The sequence below is a fragment of the Grus americana genome, chromosome 3 (assembly GCF_028858705.1).
Source record: "Grus americana isolate bGruAme1 chromosome 3, bGruAme1.mat, whole genome shotgun sequence".
NCBI lineage: Eukaryota > Metazoa > Chordata > Aves > Gruiformes > Gruidae > Grus > Grus americana.
Window position 1 is genome coordinate 77,228,932 of NC_072854.1, and position 18,162 is coordinate 77,247,093.

At 37.0% G+C, this 18,162-nt stretch overlaps 1 protein-coding gene across 4 annotated transcripts in view; it reads right to left on the reverse strand.

Annotated features, from left to right (window-relative positions):
- Nucleotides 1-18,162, reverse strand: part of PDE10A (phosphodiesterase 10A) — a 383,571-nt gene that overhangs the window by 109,928 nt on the left and 255,481 nt on the right. For all 4 annotated transcript variants that reach the window (XM_054819188.1, XM_054819187.1, XM_054819185.1 and 1 more), the window contains one exon: nucleotides 7,720-7,848. In XM_054819188.1, the coding sequence (XP_054675163.1) occupies nucleotides 7,720-7,848 (129 nt within the window). The remainder of the gene's footprint in view (nucleotides 1-7,719; nucleotides 7,849-18,162) is intronic.

The following is an 18,162-nucleotide window of genomic DNA, read 5'->3' on the forward strand; positions in this document are numbered from 1 at the left end:
AGACAACATAAAGGAGTGCTGTCTTGCATAGAAGCGAAATGGTTTTGTATTGCATATAATACTAATGAGCGCTTTATTGCGATACTCTCTCTCTCACACTGCCCACACTTTATAGAAGACATTGATAGTCTGGAATTTATCAAAATGTAAACTGATGAGAAACAATAAGAAAACTGGGAAACCTGTTTCTGAGTAAGATACTAAAAGAAGCTCCATGCCCTAATTTACTTGAAAGATTGAGAAATGACAGAAATCATAGTCTATTTACTTTCTAATATAGCTTGCAGATACAGGCAGAAGATGACTCAGTGAAGCAAGGCTTATAAATAGGGAGAAGCAGGATTTCTGAGTAGACAGGAAAAAAAATAGTCTTAATTCAAGACTAAGACAAAGACACAACAAACATCAGTTTAAGTACACGTTGAGAATAATTGCTTTAGATATAATGTGATTAACATAATTAGCTCAAGAGGGAACTCAAACCAAGCAGTGATGCCTACTTCATAAGGCCAAACATCTCATCATTAAAGGATTACCCTCTGAAAATCTCTGACCATCTAAACAATTCTAAATATGCAGGAAAGCTCTAGAAAAATAGAAAAATCACTTCCTTCACCTGACACACTCAAAAATATTTTCCAGACAATAAACTCTCACATACTTCAGCAAGTTACCAGAAAACAATCTAGAAACATATTCAGCTAATGTACCATGATTGTTTTTGCAGTTGTTTGGAGTTTGCTATTGATAGCCATTCAAATAACAAAGATTAAAATCAGTAAATGCTTCAACATTGAGACACATACTGAACAAAAAACATCATTACCACTCAAGACCTCAGTATTATCTACTAAGAGGCCACTGCTCAATATTTCTGTACTACCAGTACAGAAAAACAATTTGTGATCTGACCTATATACTCTTTCCACTAACCTTTTTTTCTGCCCAAAGGAATAGTCTGACAACAGAGAGAGAAACTTTTTCACTAACTCCTCCTCAATATTTTCACAGCCAAAATGAGCTGGATCTCTTCTGATTAACTCAAGGAAACCAATAAAAACTCCATTGAACTGGAGACACAGGAAAAAAATTATCACCTTGGATAATTATACTGACTGTTTCAGGAAATGGCAGAGCAATAAAATAATTTTTAAAAGCAATGGCACAATACAACAGTCTCCCCAGAAATCAGCTCCAAAATTACTCTGTACCTGACAGATGTATGCCATTTTCATCATCTAGGCTAAACCAGCATTCCCATGTAGAGCTCTACCTCAGCTCTGGGAATTGCCATCACTTCACCTGTCTGCCTCTGAAATACTGCTCAGACACATGAAAAATGGCAACCTGTAAACTACTCCTTAAAAAATTCTACCTATCAGTTTTATATCTGTGGAAGTAAGGACTATACCAAATACACGGAGGAACAGGGTCTACGCAGTCAAGCCCCCAGATGTTATTGCAAACTTTCTGAGAAAAACATTCACAATAAAGACAATTTTTATCAGTTTGGATATTATCCTAGAAAAGTAGGGCCTGTCAGCATCATAACAGTTACATTGGTTCAGACCAACAAAACCGCCTCAACCAACATCTTGTCTCCAACTGGCCATTAGCAGATGCTGAGGGAAGAGTAAGAACAGGGCAAGCAATTATGTCACTTGTACTGGGGAAAATGGGCCTGGAAGGGTCATCCTTTCTTGTCTTATTTTGAGAAAAAGCCTCCAAGAAAGGCATCGAAACATGTAAATAGTGGGATTTAGTCATAAGAAGCATTAAGAGCTACTACTATAGGTCAATGACACAAGTCACTTGTTACCCAAATCATTCCCACATTCACGCTTGCTTTTTGGCAAGTATTTGTTGCCTGCTCGGATATCACAAACATAAGCACAGCAGGGCTGCATCAGAATGAAACAGCAGGTCTGCAGCATCAATGAAATATTAAGAGAGCCTAATTATAAATCAAGGAGGTCATTAACAATCTGCCATATCAGTTCCTCTTGCCTAGGTTGGGGAGGTGTCAGAACCGCAGCAAGCTGTGGAGTATCACAACAGTGATAGTCTCCAGCTTCTGAGTATCCTTCATCTACAGTGCTACAACTACCACCCTACGCTACAGAACAGGTATTTCTGATGAGTTAGCGTGGAAACGCGCAGTCCTCAAAAACTAACAAATCAAGCATAGGCTTCATTATTTTCCTTTTTCATTCTGGCAGCAAGCTGACATACATTTAGCATATACATACTCTTACCTGCTTACATTTCTCTTTTCACATATTCTATCCCGGCTTATGGAAATACATGTTAGCCAGCCTTTCACATACTTAACAACCTTAGCCAAAGTGCAAACAACATTCCTCTATCACAGCATCATTTACAAACAGGAATGAATAACCTGTCTAAAAGAGCAAATAAAGGAATAGCTATGATTTATTCTACAAATGCGTACTTCAGTAGTGCTTAACAATATATACCTAAATACAGACTTGCTCTCTAGATAGAGCCACACATCAACATCTCTCCAAAACTCACTACTTTTTCTGTCACAGGACTGCAGCAAACTTTAAAGCATATTATGATATCTTAATATCTGAAACTGCAGTACCAGAAAAGAAACAATTTTCAGTCTACTTTGGATCACAGATTTTTTTTTTTTTTATTTTAATGACGGAGCTTAGCACAATTTTTCTTTTAGTATTAGCCTTAAAGGAGTAAACAAATTCTCTCTCTGTATACTGTCTCAAAGTCTGGGTATGACGAAGCCTTTTGCCACAGATCCTATTCCTCCAATCCCTTCTCTAGTACAGGAAAAAAAAGACTAAAAAGAAAAAAAGACTTCTTTGTCTAAAGACCACAGAAGATGGTCTTAAACAAATTAGCTCAGGCACCAGAACCATTTCAGTCACTGAAACCTTTAGCTCACCACAGACTATAAAGAAAAAGAAACTTTTAACTAACCTTCACAAAGCTCTATCCTTTCTATGCTCAATTAACTCACTGAAAGCTATCATATTTTTATATATATAAAAGAGTATATTGGGAAGACCTCAAGGAACACGTGGGTGAGGGATTTTATGCAGATGTCTTTCCTTGAGAAGCCTACTCAGTTTTCTACCAAAGGGAAGCTACAGTGGTTTTCCAAATGATTGGAATGAGTGTGTCCAGGGATGACTGCTTCCAGTCCTCTGCCAAACTTAAAGCCGCCCAGTGCACCAAACCTGACCGCCATCTTTACCCACTTCTAGGGCACATAGCAGAAAGGAAGGGGAAAAGGGTGAAAAGCGAAATGGCTGGGCTAAAAAAAGGACAGAATCAGGGCTTAATCTGAATTCTGAACACACACAGACACACACAGAGTTGTCATATTTGCTTCACAAGAAACAACACAAGAACGAGATACGCCATGAGAAAATCATGCATTTAAATGACTAATGAAGTACTACAGTCAGACTGCTTACCATAATTGCATAAAAAGTAATAATGAATACACTCATTTATTGTGTAATGATAAATAGAAAGAGGAAAAAGTACTTTGAAAGTTCACAAGCGTCCTTTAACAGAAACAACCAAATACACTCATTTAATCATTTGCATTATATTAGCAACATCATGTCTATCAAATAGCACTTATTTAACACTGACAGGAAATTAATGGATATAGGAAAGCACAACGGGAAAAAAAAAAATCAACAGTCCATAAAAGACCATATGTAAAATTACTTAAAGTCATTTCATGTTTCTGTTTAAACAACTCATGTAAGCAAATATTAGAAAATGCTAAATATTTTAGTCCCATTACATAATACATTCTCTTCTTGCTTGAATGTACAGCAGGTTACAGTACAGTATTACATTATGAAGTCTGTAAATAGAAATATTAGTATTATGATGACCATACCTTGGACTTACCCTAAGACAATCAATTCTATTGTTTTTCAAAGCCTGGGGAAAATTATGTGATATCTTCTCAAGGACTACACATCCTCAATAAGCTTTAGAGCAGTATCACACTAACATTATATTAAGCAATTAATTTTCTAATTTCTTCATTTTTTTTTTTAAACAGAGCAATTACTACATTTAGAGGAACACAGAATGTCATAAGTCCACTGCACTTAACAGACAGTAACTTCTGAGTGTGTATAAACAGTGTCATATTGTGTACTGAATGTACTATTCTATATACCATTTAAAAAAAAAAAAATAAATGGAAAATTGTATTTAAGAATTACTTAACAGTAGCATTTGTATGGTAGTAAAGTACCTTAAGTTCCCACTATACATAGCTTCACATGGTTTTGGCAAGTATTGCTGGAAGAAAATAACATATAAAGCTGTTGTTGATGTGTCCAGATTCAGCAGTAATTAAGCATGTGATCGTGCACTTTGACGAACACGAGGGCCATCCCCTTAGGGAAGTGATAACTTTGCTCCCACAGAGCAAGAGGTGATACAGGCAGCTTTCCGTGTAGAAATTCTGTGTCAGTACAGTCTGACCTTTCTTCCTATACAAAAATGCCATTAAAAATTAGGAAAGACGCCTGTGAAATTCAGTATCAGCACTGTAAAAGATGTTTATCTGGTTTACAATCAATGTGCTTAGCCTCCTCTTATTGTTGTGGTGGTGAAGCTTCAAATAATATAATTAAAGTTGGAGTTTGTAAATATTTTTCCGAGAAACTTGTTGGGAGAGGAGGATCTGTCCATCAGAGCCTAAAATTGCCATAATCTTATGGCTCTTGCTACAATCATCAGTTACTTTTGCTTGAATGATATGGAAGAGGACAAATGGGAGATGTCTTGTGAGTTCTGTATTATACCTAGGCATCTGGAAAAGAAAAGATCTCCTTCTGGCAGATTAGCTCTTAGAGTCCATTGAAAAAATCTCCTTCTATCAAGATTTACCTTTAATGAATCTTTAAAGCAAGGTCATGTATCTTATTGCTATAACTTACACCAGCACCTCAAGTAAGATTAGCTATATGAACAAAGGCACTTTTTACTGTGTCTATATGAAGATGTTTTTCTGATCTAAAAACTTCATAAAACATCCCATGAAGCAATAATGCATGAAATAGAGACGAGTCCTCAGACTACGAGTAGCAGGCTGGTACATGCTGATGACACAATTAATGATATTTTGGGATATAATTATACCTCAAAAACTGTGGTATTTACTGACTGTCTCCCTTTTTAATACTTTGGGTTTAAGGAAAAAAAAAAATCCATCTAAAGTAACTAAATCAGTGAATCTCAGTCACAGATAAGTTTTGGTTCATTTAAGTCCAAATCAGACATTTCAGTTTATGTTCATGCTAATGAAATTCAGATAAACCACCCTGGCTGCAGGCCCATTGACTTCTGGCTGAAGAGTCCACGCAGCTGGATGCCTGTAAATCAGGCAGGACACAATTTCTGCATATAGGTTAATGACTGTTCTGCGTCACCAACGTATAAGAGTACAGACACTAAGTCAGAGACATCAAAACAGCATTTCGCCTGCAACTTTCTAATAAAAACAAAGCTTATTTTTCTGTCTGTATCACATTACATGATGTGAACATTTGTAAAGTAGACTATACTAAAGCAAAAGGGATAGAGGGAAAATTATACCCTTATTGATGTAAAGTGACTTAGGCTACATGTTCACTTTAAGTCACCACAGATCCACGCTGACACAAAAAGAACCAGTTTCGTCTTCTCCTCCTCATTCCTCACTGCCACCATTACTCAGGCAGTAGGATTTGTACATACATAACACGAACTGAGTCGTCTAGCAAGCTTCTTTCCTAAAATGCTGCTTTCTGACAAATTAAGATGTTTTGTTATCAGAGACATTTTACATCGCTATGGCCTTTATCTTTCCAGAAGAAAATAGCAGATAAGGCTACTCAGTGTTTGTTTCATTCTATAAACAAAAAGCATTCAATTTATTCTTTTTGACTTGGCAAGTGTAGTTTTAAATCTGGTTCTGCTTATTTTCATCTAAAAATCCAACACTAAGAAAAGCACATCTGCATAACTGCCTTTAGTGTAATAAATACGGCCACCTTAAAGATCACCGTCAGCAAAAGGTAAGTAGTGGGGAAGGCAGAAAGACCTGCCTGATGATAACAAGATATAAAGCTGAATGATAATGATAGCGTAACTATTGCTTGACAATTTTAATTCAGTTTGGGGAGAGTTAGATGTAAACAATGGACAAATCACACTGTTGCAGCTATTCATGTTAAAACTTCAATAAGACAATGGTCAGCAGTTACTTTGCTTTTGTAGTTGGCTCAAAAAAATTTATGAGCACTTTGACAAAAATGTATTTCCAGGTCACCCTCCCAAAAGAGTGAAACTTTGAGCTACTGGTGATAAATTACACTTAGCAATATAAGATTCTTGAAGCTGAAATGTTATCCAAAGTGTTCATTCAGTTTTAGGATCAAGATCCTTGACCCAGACTATAAATGGTATGTCAAACAAGCAATGATTTCTTATAGTGATTTCAAGCTCATTAGAGAAAATCATCATTTTCACAGCTCTTTAAAATAAGTAGTATTTATTTCTGGTAACATCAAAGTATTTCTTCTCTTCTGTCTACAAAAAGCATTGCCATGACTTATTCACTTGATTCATAACAGTGGTTTTCTGATTGCATTTGTGGATTATAACGATAGCCATCCTGCAGTACTGCAGTTTGTAAACCACAAAGAAATTAGTAAACAGGTGGTCTGTTGCTACATACTTTTACTCTTCCATTAAATAACCTCTTTACACCAACAAAAAATACTACCACCTTAGAATCAGATATATAGTCATCACCACCAAAAATCTGGCTCAATATAGCCTTTTCTGTCCCTTGCTCACCATTTTCTATAATTCTGCAGAATAACACTCAGTTATGTTCTAGGAAGTAGTAATAGTCCTTCTATTTAAAATAGAAATTATCATGAGAACTTAAACCCCAGTACCCTAGAAGTCAGCCACGGAGCAATGCGCCCACAGAGTAAAATCAGTGTTTCTTTTCTCATCATCTTAGTAATCTCCTGTTTTGCATTTTACTTGGTACATTCCAAAGTGTTACAATTGCATGAATCTTACGTTTGCACACAATCTCACAACATTTAAAATCATCACAAAATTTACAACCGTTGTCAATACAGGTCAACTCATAAGGAACAGTTTTCTGGGTCTAGTAAGCAAGGGATTATACCTAAAGCAACTCACTAGAAATACCTTTAGAATTCAACAGACTGCTCTATAACCTCTGCGTCAATGTTCGTATCTAAAACTGACTTAATACACGTTGCAAGTAGGAACATTTCAGACAGTATAGCCAATATTTTACTGAGGCTTACATCAGGCACGTACTGCATAATTTTAATTCAAAATTTACCAATTTTAGATACAAGAAGATCAAATTATGTTCTTAAAACATACACTAATGCAACTGATATTATGGGTTGGTGGAATATTGTTTGCAACTCAGAATGGTTTAAACTGAACCTCCAAAACAAATATCAATGTGTTCTGAAATAGAAATGCCAAAAAGCTGAAAATATTTTAAAAAATTGTTAACCTCTTTTCGCTTTCAAAAAATGGTGGAACCTAGACATAAAAATTGTAACAGTCAATTTTTACCAAAACTAGGTTTGCTTTTTAAATCTAAAAATAAGAATGGAGCTGTTCAAAGCTAAATATTAATCACAAATAAAAAGGACTTACCTTCCTGTCTGTTATTTTTCCTTTTTAGCCATTTTTCCACAGTTTCTGCACTTACACTTTCCGACACAAACTCATCCAGTACCTGGGGGTGAAGAGAAAGATAGGCCTTCACTTTTTCATCTGTTAAACCTGAAAAAGAGAATATTAATTGATTACATTATTGGTATGAAATTCCTTGTATGAAACAATAGCTAGACGCCAGCAACGATCAATATCCTTTTGTTTAACACGCTGATTAAGTACATCCCTATTTAAATTGTCTCCTCCCAGACAGAACAATATCAAGTCAAAGAAAAATGAGTTCTCATATAGACAATAGTAGAAGCAAAGCATATCCATGCAAGATACTGTGTACAGAAAGACCCCTACAGGAATACACATAAACATTCCCTGGGAGAAACTCCAGGAAGGAATTTATGATTAGGACTCTAAAATTATTTATTTCCAAGGTATGCAAGATGATATATTGATAAACTAGGTAGAAGGAGATAGAAGAAAGTGAACTAGTATTTCTTGTAGAGCATCAAATTCAGTATTGTCACTGCAAGTGGGAGCAAAAGGAATAAAAACTATTATACAACACCAAAATCAAGTGCAATTTTTAAATATTGGAGTTACTGAAGTAACTTTAGAAATATAAAGTGTTTTCACATGCATGCTTCCAACGCCTTAGTAATTCAGTTACCAAAATAAAAGTAATTGTAGTTACAACATCTGCAACAAAAAGAAAACTCCAGTGCACATTTTGGAAAAAGAAGCAAAATTCAGAATCTCAGATCCCTGACACAATCCTAAATAAATTCCCAAATTCATAAAATTCCAATCCAATCATACTCTTCACAAATGCCCCGAATAAAGCCAGCGGCGGCAGGGAGGTGAGCCCAAGCGTGTCGAGGCTTTCCCAGGGAGGGCAGGAAAGAAGAGCACCCGTCCCGAGGGACTGAGCCCCAGGCTGCCACAATGGGAGCGTGCACCCCAAGTACAAAAGCCTTAATGAGATCTAAGGGGAAGAGGAGTAACAAGTGCTGTAATGACTCTAAATACGCCTTCGCCGGTTGTGTTGTGTGTATGTAAACAGAATTGTAAATTCTCCACAAAAAGCCATCTAGGTTCAACAGAAAAGAAACTCCCGAACTCTTCTGGAGAGTATTCGTGTTATAAAATAAGATCAGATTTTCCTATTTTATGCTTCACACAGTATCAGAGCGTGCTGAAAACAGTTATAGTGTAATTTAAATGCTAGTCAATGACTGTAACCTTTAAGATATCTTACAACTGCTTACTATGAAAGCCTTCAGGAAGCAATACCAGAGCACAAACCAACAACTCCCGCCTGCAGGGCGCCAACCGCACACGCCACTCTCCCCACACCAACTGCACCCCATCATTCCCACCACATCACCTCCCACCAGCCAAACCCTGGTTTAAAACACCCCTTCTCTTACTCCACACAGGTGGCAGTTCCTGGTGGACGTCATAGCCTCAAATAACAACATTCCCAATTACAGGCAAGAATTTCCAGATCTGGATCACTTGAATTAAGAGACCTAAGTGAGCATCCTGATTTTCATTAGTAAAGATGAAAAGGTTCTGCCTAAATCAGTAAGAGCAGGAGATGATCAGCAAGTGGGGGGAAAACAAACGAACAAAACCCCACGACTTTGATTGTTTAACTTCAGGCAATAGTTTGTGAATTTAGATCATAAAGAAGTACATGTACCACATGAACAAAAAGATTTTTCAGCCAACACAGATATCGCCTCACACACTGAAAAATCAGACTAATTAATGGAATTTTGTAATTTGCACAACTAAGAAAAATGTAATACCTTGAAAAAGTAAGTCTTTCTAATTTCATAGTAATAGAATTTTAAAAGAAAACAGGTGTTTGGAGAATAATTCATAAACACTATAGCATTTTGAAGATTTACCTGAGTTAACTATCAGAAAGTCATCAAAATTTATCTGCCTTTTAAGTTCTGGATGAAAAATTATCAATACGGGCTTGCCACAAAATGGTTGCCTTTAGACTGCAAACACTTTTTACTTCTAGTAAGAAATTAGGAACTGAAAAGTTTGTAAAATTAGCAACTGAAATTCTACAAGGCTTGATTTGTGTTTTCAGTGAAAATAACCTCAACTTTCTTATGCATCCAGTCTATATTCCTTGACTGCAGTGGAAATACTTCCTTGATTCAAACCTTGATGGGTTCTGTAATATCCACATCAAGATTCAATAAAATGTCAATTTGAAATAACACTTCAGTCTACATGTCACGAGTTTAATTTCCATTCCAGATATCCTGCAATTTCAGCAACCAGAGGGTAAAAACTCTGCTCTAGCCTTATACAGAAAAGCAATTCATGGAGCTGATATAAGAAATCCTACAACAGTCTTTAAATTACCCTCCTTCATTTCACTAAAGGCATCTGGGCAGATGTGCTTTTTCAATGTCAGATCTGTAGATGGGAACAAGCAGAACAGGATTTACAACTACATTTGCAGATGTAAAAAGGAGTAACTTAAATCTATTTTCTACATAGATTAAAGCAGACTTAATGGTCCTCCTAGTTGTTAGCCTACTTTGTTGAAAAATAAGTACTATATCCATACACACAAAATCCACAACCAAAACCAGTAAGAACACACTGTATCTTCATAAAATGTAACATTAAGAAAATTTAACATTAATAGAAAGTAGCCTTTTAAATGAAGCTTAAAATCTTTTGTGTTTTATGTACATTAAGGCAAAAGAGTGTTGTAAAGAGGCTTGAATGTAAAAGCAGTTTACAGCTGTGCATAAACAATTATTTTATGACATATATAAAGCCTTCTGCATTGTAAGATGTGCATAAGAATAAGATTTTTACATGAGAATATGCATAGGTTCAATGATGGACACACTTGCTCTCTTGAACATTCACATGTTCCTGAAAACTTCTGGTACATGTATTTTTGTTAAATATTATCAACCTCTTTACTGAACTGTTGTAATCTTTTAATTCTGAAATGTACAAAAAAAAAAAGGAATTCAGAGGTAATAATTAAAGACATTTGTATAAACAGGACAACAATACTTAGACCCAAACTCAGCAACCAAAAGTTTATCATGCCAATCAGATATCATTTACAGAATTAGAAACAAACAAACAAAACACAAGCCAATGCTGAGTATTAATTTTTCTGTAACTAATGTATTGGTCTTAAGTATTTTGGGCAGTAAACTTTTCTACATGCATTCACAATCGCAATATTTCTCCACTACTCCTCTCTTCTCCCCTTTCTACTATTGGACTTGTAGATTAGTAGAGACAGTAGCCTGTGGCTACTATTTCCACAGCACGCTCTACATCACTTCCAGTGACACCAGGACTCCTCTCATTCTTGTTCATCAGTTCTTTCATGGACCATAAAGTACTTACATCAACAGTGCCTAACAAAGGAAAAGGTAGTAGTGCACGCATTCATAACTGTGTGGGTCTATACGCTTTCTCCCAAGCAGCCCAGACAAAAGTTCGCCTCGCTGCTTCTCCTGCATCCCCAGGAAGCATTGCCTTGCCTCTTGTGTCTGGAACCAGTCTGTCCTCCAAGAGAGCTGTGGCAGTTATCAAGAGGGACCATCACTTGGGAGGGCTGAACTCCAGCCAGCAGCCTAGCACACAGCAGGCCAGAAAGCACAACAAGATTGGAATGCCCCCAATTCCTCTGGGAATTAAAGGAAGAATCTGGCATTTGGGTTGAATGACCGTTCACTCCATTTATGCATTGGAGTTTGCCTTCCTGATTCATACAGGTATCCTGTTTAATTAAAACCACACACACACACACACACACACCCCCCAAACCACCTTTCTCCCTTCTATTCTTATTTAAAAGTGATAAATCCACATTTAAGTGCTGATATCTTTCTGGCACAAGTTGCTACTACCGTGTTTTATGCACTTATTAACTATTTGTTCTGGATTTGTGATTAAATAATGAAAGTGATAATAAAAACATCATGCAAAAGGATACATGCATATCAGATAAGGTCTTCCTTTTTCATTTCCCTCTGAACAAACCATAGGCAAAGAAAGGGTTCGGGCTCTCCGCCGCTTGTGCTAGCTCAGCAGCTCCTCACTTCCTGACCAGCACGCCTGTTTAGGTTCTCTTTGGCCATGCCATCTGCTTTTAAAAGTTCATTCATACACACAGAAAACATTAATCTAGGTTGGTTTGATTTCATTTTTTCCATTTCTTGGCTACGCCTGTCTGAATAGTAAGCAGAAATACAGCTTTTCAGCAAATGCTGGGTTTTATGCAAGTGTTTCACCTTATTGTGTGTCTCATTTATTATAGGGTAGGATGATATAAAATTGGCAAAGCTCGATACAAAGCAGAGGGCAGAAGACAGCCTGTCCCCCCAGCACCCCCAAGAGGCAATTTCCTGATCAGCGAAAGGCCTTTTTACTGCCAGAGGGAACAATCTTCCTGGCAGAACATTTATTCTGGGACGTTAGGAGTGGGAAGGGTGACTCAAACGATAGAAAAGAAACAACTGTATTTACTTCTAGTATTTCTATAAACTGATGTACCGGTGCACTCTACCAAATAAACAAGAGCCCTGTTTTTCCACTTTGCATATGCCTGAGGCTCGAGATGTTCATCTAATTTGGCTTATGCCAGTCTATCAAAATTTTGGGTTTGTGTTTTGTGGTTGGGCTTTGGTTTTTTTGGTGGTGGTGTTTGTGGTTGGTGTGTTTTTAATTTTCTTTTTTAATTAACTCCTTGGCTTTCAATGGAGCATGCATAAGCATGTTTTGGGGTTGTGGGTTTTTTCTTCACAAACTATGAGAAATAGTTTATTTTTCACTGAAAATAATAGCAGAAATATGTATAGTTGAAGATGGAATTATGGGTGGGTTTCTTCCCTTTCTTTAGTAAACTAACTATAGAAAATACAAATATTGCTACCAAACATCACAGTCCAGTAATTTCAACATAACATAGAAAGCCAAATGTTTGGCTTCAAAAGCATAACTAGGACTTCGACTGGTTTTGTTAGTACTTATACCAAAAGCCACATGAAAACAAAACCCCCAGCACCGCCACCGTCAGCTCCCAGTATACTTGTGTTTCTGTGCCCCATACAAAGCCAGCATGAATACCGCAGGCTGCTTGATTTAGTGCTTGCCTGACCTGCTCAAGCCTGGGTTCCTCCTTTCATCTACCGGTAAAGCTTTCATTTCAACAGCTCCAACATTTCATTAGTGATAACTTCAGGTAGAACCCTAAAAGAGATCAACTGAATTCACAGAGCAATCTCCCACTCCCCAGTGTCAGTAAACCAACAGCTTCATAAGTCAAAAAGAAAATCCACAGCACTAAAAAACGTACTAATTAAGAGGAGAGAAAATTGAGGAACTTTTGTTGCAGTTGGGCAAGAAAGAAGATCATTTTATAGGTACTGGCACAAATATTTTTCAGGAAGCCTCAAGTGAGTGACGACAGTGTCCAAATGAAATGTATGTTTGAATGACCAATAAAGAATAAAGCATAACAGTGGACAGAGTGACAGAGCTTATGGAGACTTGTGTAATAAATGTGTTCATATTCACCCTGTTGATCACCACAGTCCTCTCACAGTTTTATATGCTGCTGTCTGCTTAAGATGCCAGTGAAATACTCTTTGGAAAATAACTGGATATTGACACTTGGGGAAAAAAAAAAAAAAGTATGAAACACTATTACTTCTGTTGTAAGGGAGAAACTGCATTTTGGGCAGATGTGACAAAGTATACCAAACTCAGCACCTTAGAAACTCACTTGAGTGGTTTAAATTGTAATGCTACTGCAAGGCAACGTTGTAGGTTTGTCTACACCAGCAAAGTGAGTAAGTCTAGGGCTGTTCACCGACCTGAAACCAAGCGGCTTGTAACTTCCTCCAACCTTACTATTAAGCTCTCTTGACCTCCGATGATGAAGATGAGGGAAAACTGGAACAGGAATACATGCTGATTGCCTGCTGGGAACTATCCCTGGCCTGACCCTACTCCAGAGCAAGGCCCAGGACCTGCCTGGGACACCTCTAGCTGGCTTTGGCCAATGCACTGCCAAGAAACATTCTAACAATGTAACTGCATAGACACAAAAAAATAAAAATCTAGTACATAAGAAAGCTCCTTGGCACTGTTTGTCTACTATCCTGGATATGGCACAGCTGGATTAAAAAATAAACTAAGAAACAAGACTTCCTTCAAACATCAATTGCATTACCAGTAATTACTCCTTGCCTTTGAGCTAGTCTCCAACAGCCTTCCTTAAAAAAAAAAAAAAAAAGCCAAAAATCACTTGAAAATTATATTTTTGCTTTCAGCTTTTTATGCTGCCTAATATATTTGAAACATTTCTTAGACATGAGATAACCTGTGTAGTACTGAATCAATTAATGGCTCCACACTCTGACTCTTAATCCATGTCGTACTGTACTCTCCTCTGAGAATAGCTTCACTGAGCTCAGTATAAAGCAGAACTGACTGTGAACGAGCTGAACGAACTGAAGCCTGGAGCTACATTTAAAAATCTGCTTCATTTAGCAACATGAGTCAGTCACATCATTAGCAATTCTTGCAATTTTTTCATTAGCGTTGTGATATTTGGTCTTTTTTCTAAAACCACTAGCTTAATCAAATCTCATGATTAGGCAACAATTTTAGTTTTCACCTAAAGTATCTGGTTTCCAGGCTGGGGGATGTGTGGGGAGACAGGGGAGAATGGATAAAAATTGATGAGCCAGCCTAATACTTATCGAGGCTCAGCATTTTAATCCTAGAACAGCTACACACTGAAAAACTGCAGTCATTGCTTTCCTCAAAAGCCTTGCAACAGTATTTGATGCATATGACATACCTTTCATCCAGTTAGACAGGATCTAAAGGGTTTGAAAACACATTGTGAGGGTATACAGTGGTTGATATAAAAAATAGGACGGATTTTATGTATCGAGAAAGCTTTTTATTAATAACGATGAAAGAAAATAACTATAAATGTTGTGTTGCATCTGTTAACATTTAAAATTAAAAAAATAAAATTAAAAAAACCACAACAACAACAACAAAAAAAGAACCCATCAGAAAACAAAACAAAACCCCCAAACACACCACAAATTGGCTAGCTTGGTTTAATAAACATTTCTTCCCTGAAATTAGAGGGGCCACAGAGTCACAGCAAATATAGGCAAAGTCCGAATTTCTCCAAGTAAGTAACAATATATTGTGCCATATAGACAAGCTGCAGGCTAAGAAAAAAAAACATAAAATCATGATGATAAACACTTTCCAGATCAGGTGTTAACTAAACCAGAAAACAATCTTACCTTAAATACAAATATTAAAAAAAAAAGTATAACATTAAAATAAATCTTCTCATCTGGAATATCAAAATGATGAATAGTGCAACACTTCCTCAAAATCAGCACTTCAAAATAAATATCATACTTGTACAAAAAAAGAAGCCTTAAAAATATCGGAAAGTAATCCAGAAGAGTTAATCTGAACACAACTTAGCCTGTGTTCTCTTTACTTAAAGCTGTCTTGCCCCATGTCTGTCTTACACAAAGTTCACCTCTCTCTATCTTTCTACAGAACCTTATAAATTATATTTGTAGTTATTCTTAAAAGCATTCAAGGCATGTGTGTACATTGCTTCATTTGGATTAAGCATTAATCCCATTAAATCAATCCCTTCTTTGTTCAAAGCATCAGGATTCAAAACCACAGGCACAGTCGGTTTTGGAATATCCTTTTCAAGTCAGACTTTTTATCTTAATCCATTTAAGTATACAGGAATGTAATGCAACCAAGTGCCCAAACTCGGTGAAACCTGACGTTACTGGTCTGGCAAACAGTATAATCACTAACAAGAAGCAATCGAATGGCCAAACCTCTTTTTGATTTCTCTTTTCTTGAAAAATCAATTCATGAACTCATGTGTGAGCAGCTCCATTCACCTTTTTTGCCCCTTCTCCTCCAACTCCTGCCTGCGCTGCCAGAAGAAAAGCAATACACAGCTCCAGCATTCACAGTATCGGCAGTGAAAAAACAATAATGCAGTACATAAAAAGACTACGCTGCCAGTTTTGGTATTTAAAAAGGGCATACATTTGCTTCACATATAATAAAATGTATCATTAAACATTTCAAATCTTCATATAAAGGTGAATGCTAAATTATGCCAGCCTCCAGTCACTGCATAAAACTGCAAGTTCTGTATACATTTAGATCACAGCTTCACCCACTGTGAATCAAGTGCGGGCACTCGTGCAGTGGCTACAGCAGCCAGCAGTACACGACACTTTTCAGCCAGGACACCAGCAGCACTGCTTAAGTTTTAGAGAGAGAAAATAAAGACCAGGTCAGCCAAACAGAGCTGGAATGCGTTTATACAGAAAGAATACCAATAACCACCTCATCCTGTATCCTGCAATTCAAATCCCTTATTCCTGATGAAAAAACGATGGATGTATCATTGCATCTGAACACGGCGGATGCTGAGCAACACGTGGACATCAGTGCCTTTAGTTTCCACCAACTTCCATGGTGTTTTTTCTGATATTACCAGCATCTTGCAAGCTTGAGCCCCAGACATCTACAGATACATCTCCCAAAATCTAACGCCCAAGAACTGCACAGTACTGAGCACTGTTTAGGTGTCAAATTAAAAAGCAAAAAGCCACTTAAGAGTGTTTATGAAAGCAGTTTTCATCAGCTAGAGGTAAAAGGCCTATAACATTTCCGTAGCAATTATACATATGCTTAATGGGGTGAATGAGTGTTCCTAATATGAATAATCATTTTTCATAGGGTATCAATACACACTTGAAATTGTCTGAATGGTGTAATCCTGCACAGCACGTATAATGTTACGCTGTAATACAATCCGTGATTTGATGTACGGGGCTTTTTAAAACTCTGAATGTTGCTTTCCTCGTTGTAGAGTAGCTTCTCTCCAGTTCTAATTAGCACCTTGGAGTAACTCTGAGGGGTCTGTAACAAGCCTTATTCTCCTTCCAGGTGCATGATGGGACCAAATTTTGGGATTTAATTAACACTCAGCAAAAAGCTAACAAAAGGAATACAGAAATGCATTAGGAGTTGCAATTTGTAATTAAATTCATTTCAAATCTTTGTTTGAGGAGAAAGCTATGGGTGATCTTAAGGTTACTGATAAAAATGGTTAGCAACATACGTAAAAATAATGCATCACACTAAAGCAAGCAAAAACGTATTTGTAAACATATAAGGAACATCTCAGTATGATTTATTTGCTCTTTTTAAGTCTCTTGTGCAGACACACAGCCGAGGTATCTTGTCTTCTGCCCAAAATATATCTGACCATTAATACTCAATTTAACAGTGACAAGTACCAAAATACAGTTCATTTGTAACTTATTACAAAAAATGTCAAGTCACTCAGGACTTGCACTTATCTAATCCCTGAGATCATCATATGCAGCTGTAAATTAAACTACTTAAAGTCTAACAATTATACAAAGTAAGAATGCCTCAGCTCTTCCCTTGAATACAGGTGTTGGGACAAAGTTCCTGATTTATGAGTTCTCTGATAACACCTTCTGGCTGATGTAATGTCTTCCTCCCACCCGACACTTGATCCCTGAGTAGCTCCCTATTCCAGCAAACTCTTCTGGCTCAAGAATAGTCCCATTGTCTTGATTACCAAAGTTTTACTGCTGATTTTTTTTTTTTTTTCAAATTAACTCCCATGAATAGAGTGTAAACTAATAAACTATCTTTTATGTTTACCAATAGAAACTTATAGTGCTGTTCCCTAAAATGCTACTTAACTTATTCCACAAAAAAGATCCAGTATGATGAAATCTCCTTTGAAGGATACTGCATGCCTGTGCCAAGTATCACGCTGTTATTTTACTAAACAGGACACAGACAATGTTCTTCCTTTTGAAAGGAACATCCCACTTCATCTTAACACATTAGTAGACATGTTAGGACAGCTTCCCAGGGCACAGGACTCTCTTTAAATAAGAGCTACACATAGTTAAATAACATGCTACTTACCAAGAAGACCGGACACCTGAGTCTTCTCTACTTTGGTAGTACCAAGACCATACCTGCAGCACCACAGATAAGGATTTGTCATTCTTTTTTAATCCCCTCCAACCATACGGTCTTAGGAGGCTTACAGAGAAATACAGTCAACATCCTTTACCAAATGAGAAGGTACAAAACCCAGAAATATCTGTCACTAAAAAGCTCTATTAAGAAGAAACCTAACATGGCTGCATCCAGAAAGGCTTGAGCTGGTTCACAGGAAGCAAGCTCTTCAAAAAACAAAACATGCTAGTCCAACATTTTTCTAGACATCATGGCTACAACAAAACATGAAGATTCTAGCATGTTTCCCAGTTAATCTCTTCAGGTTACTAA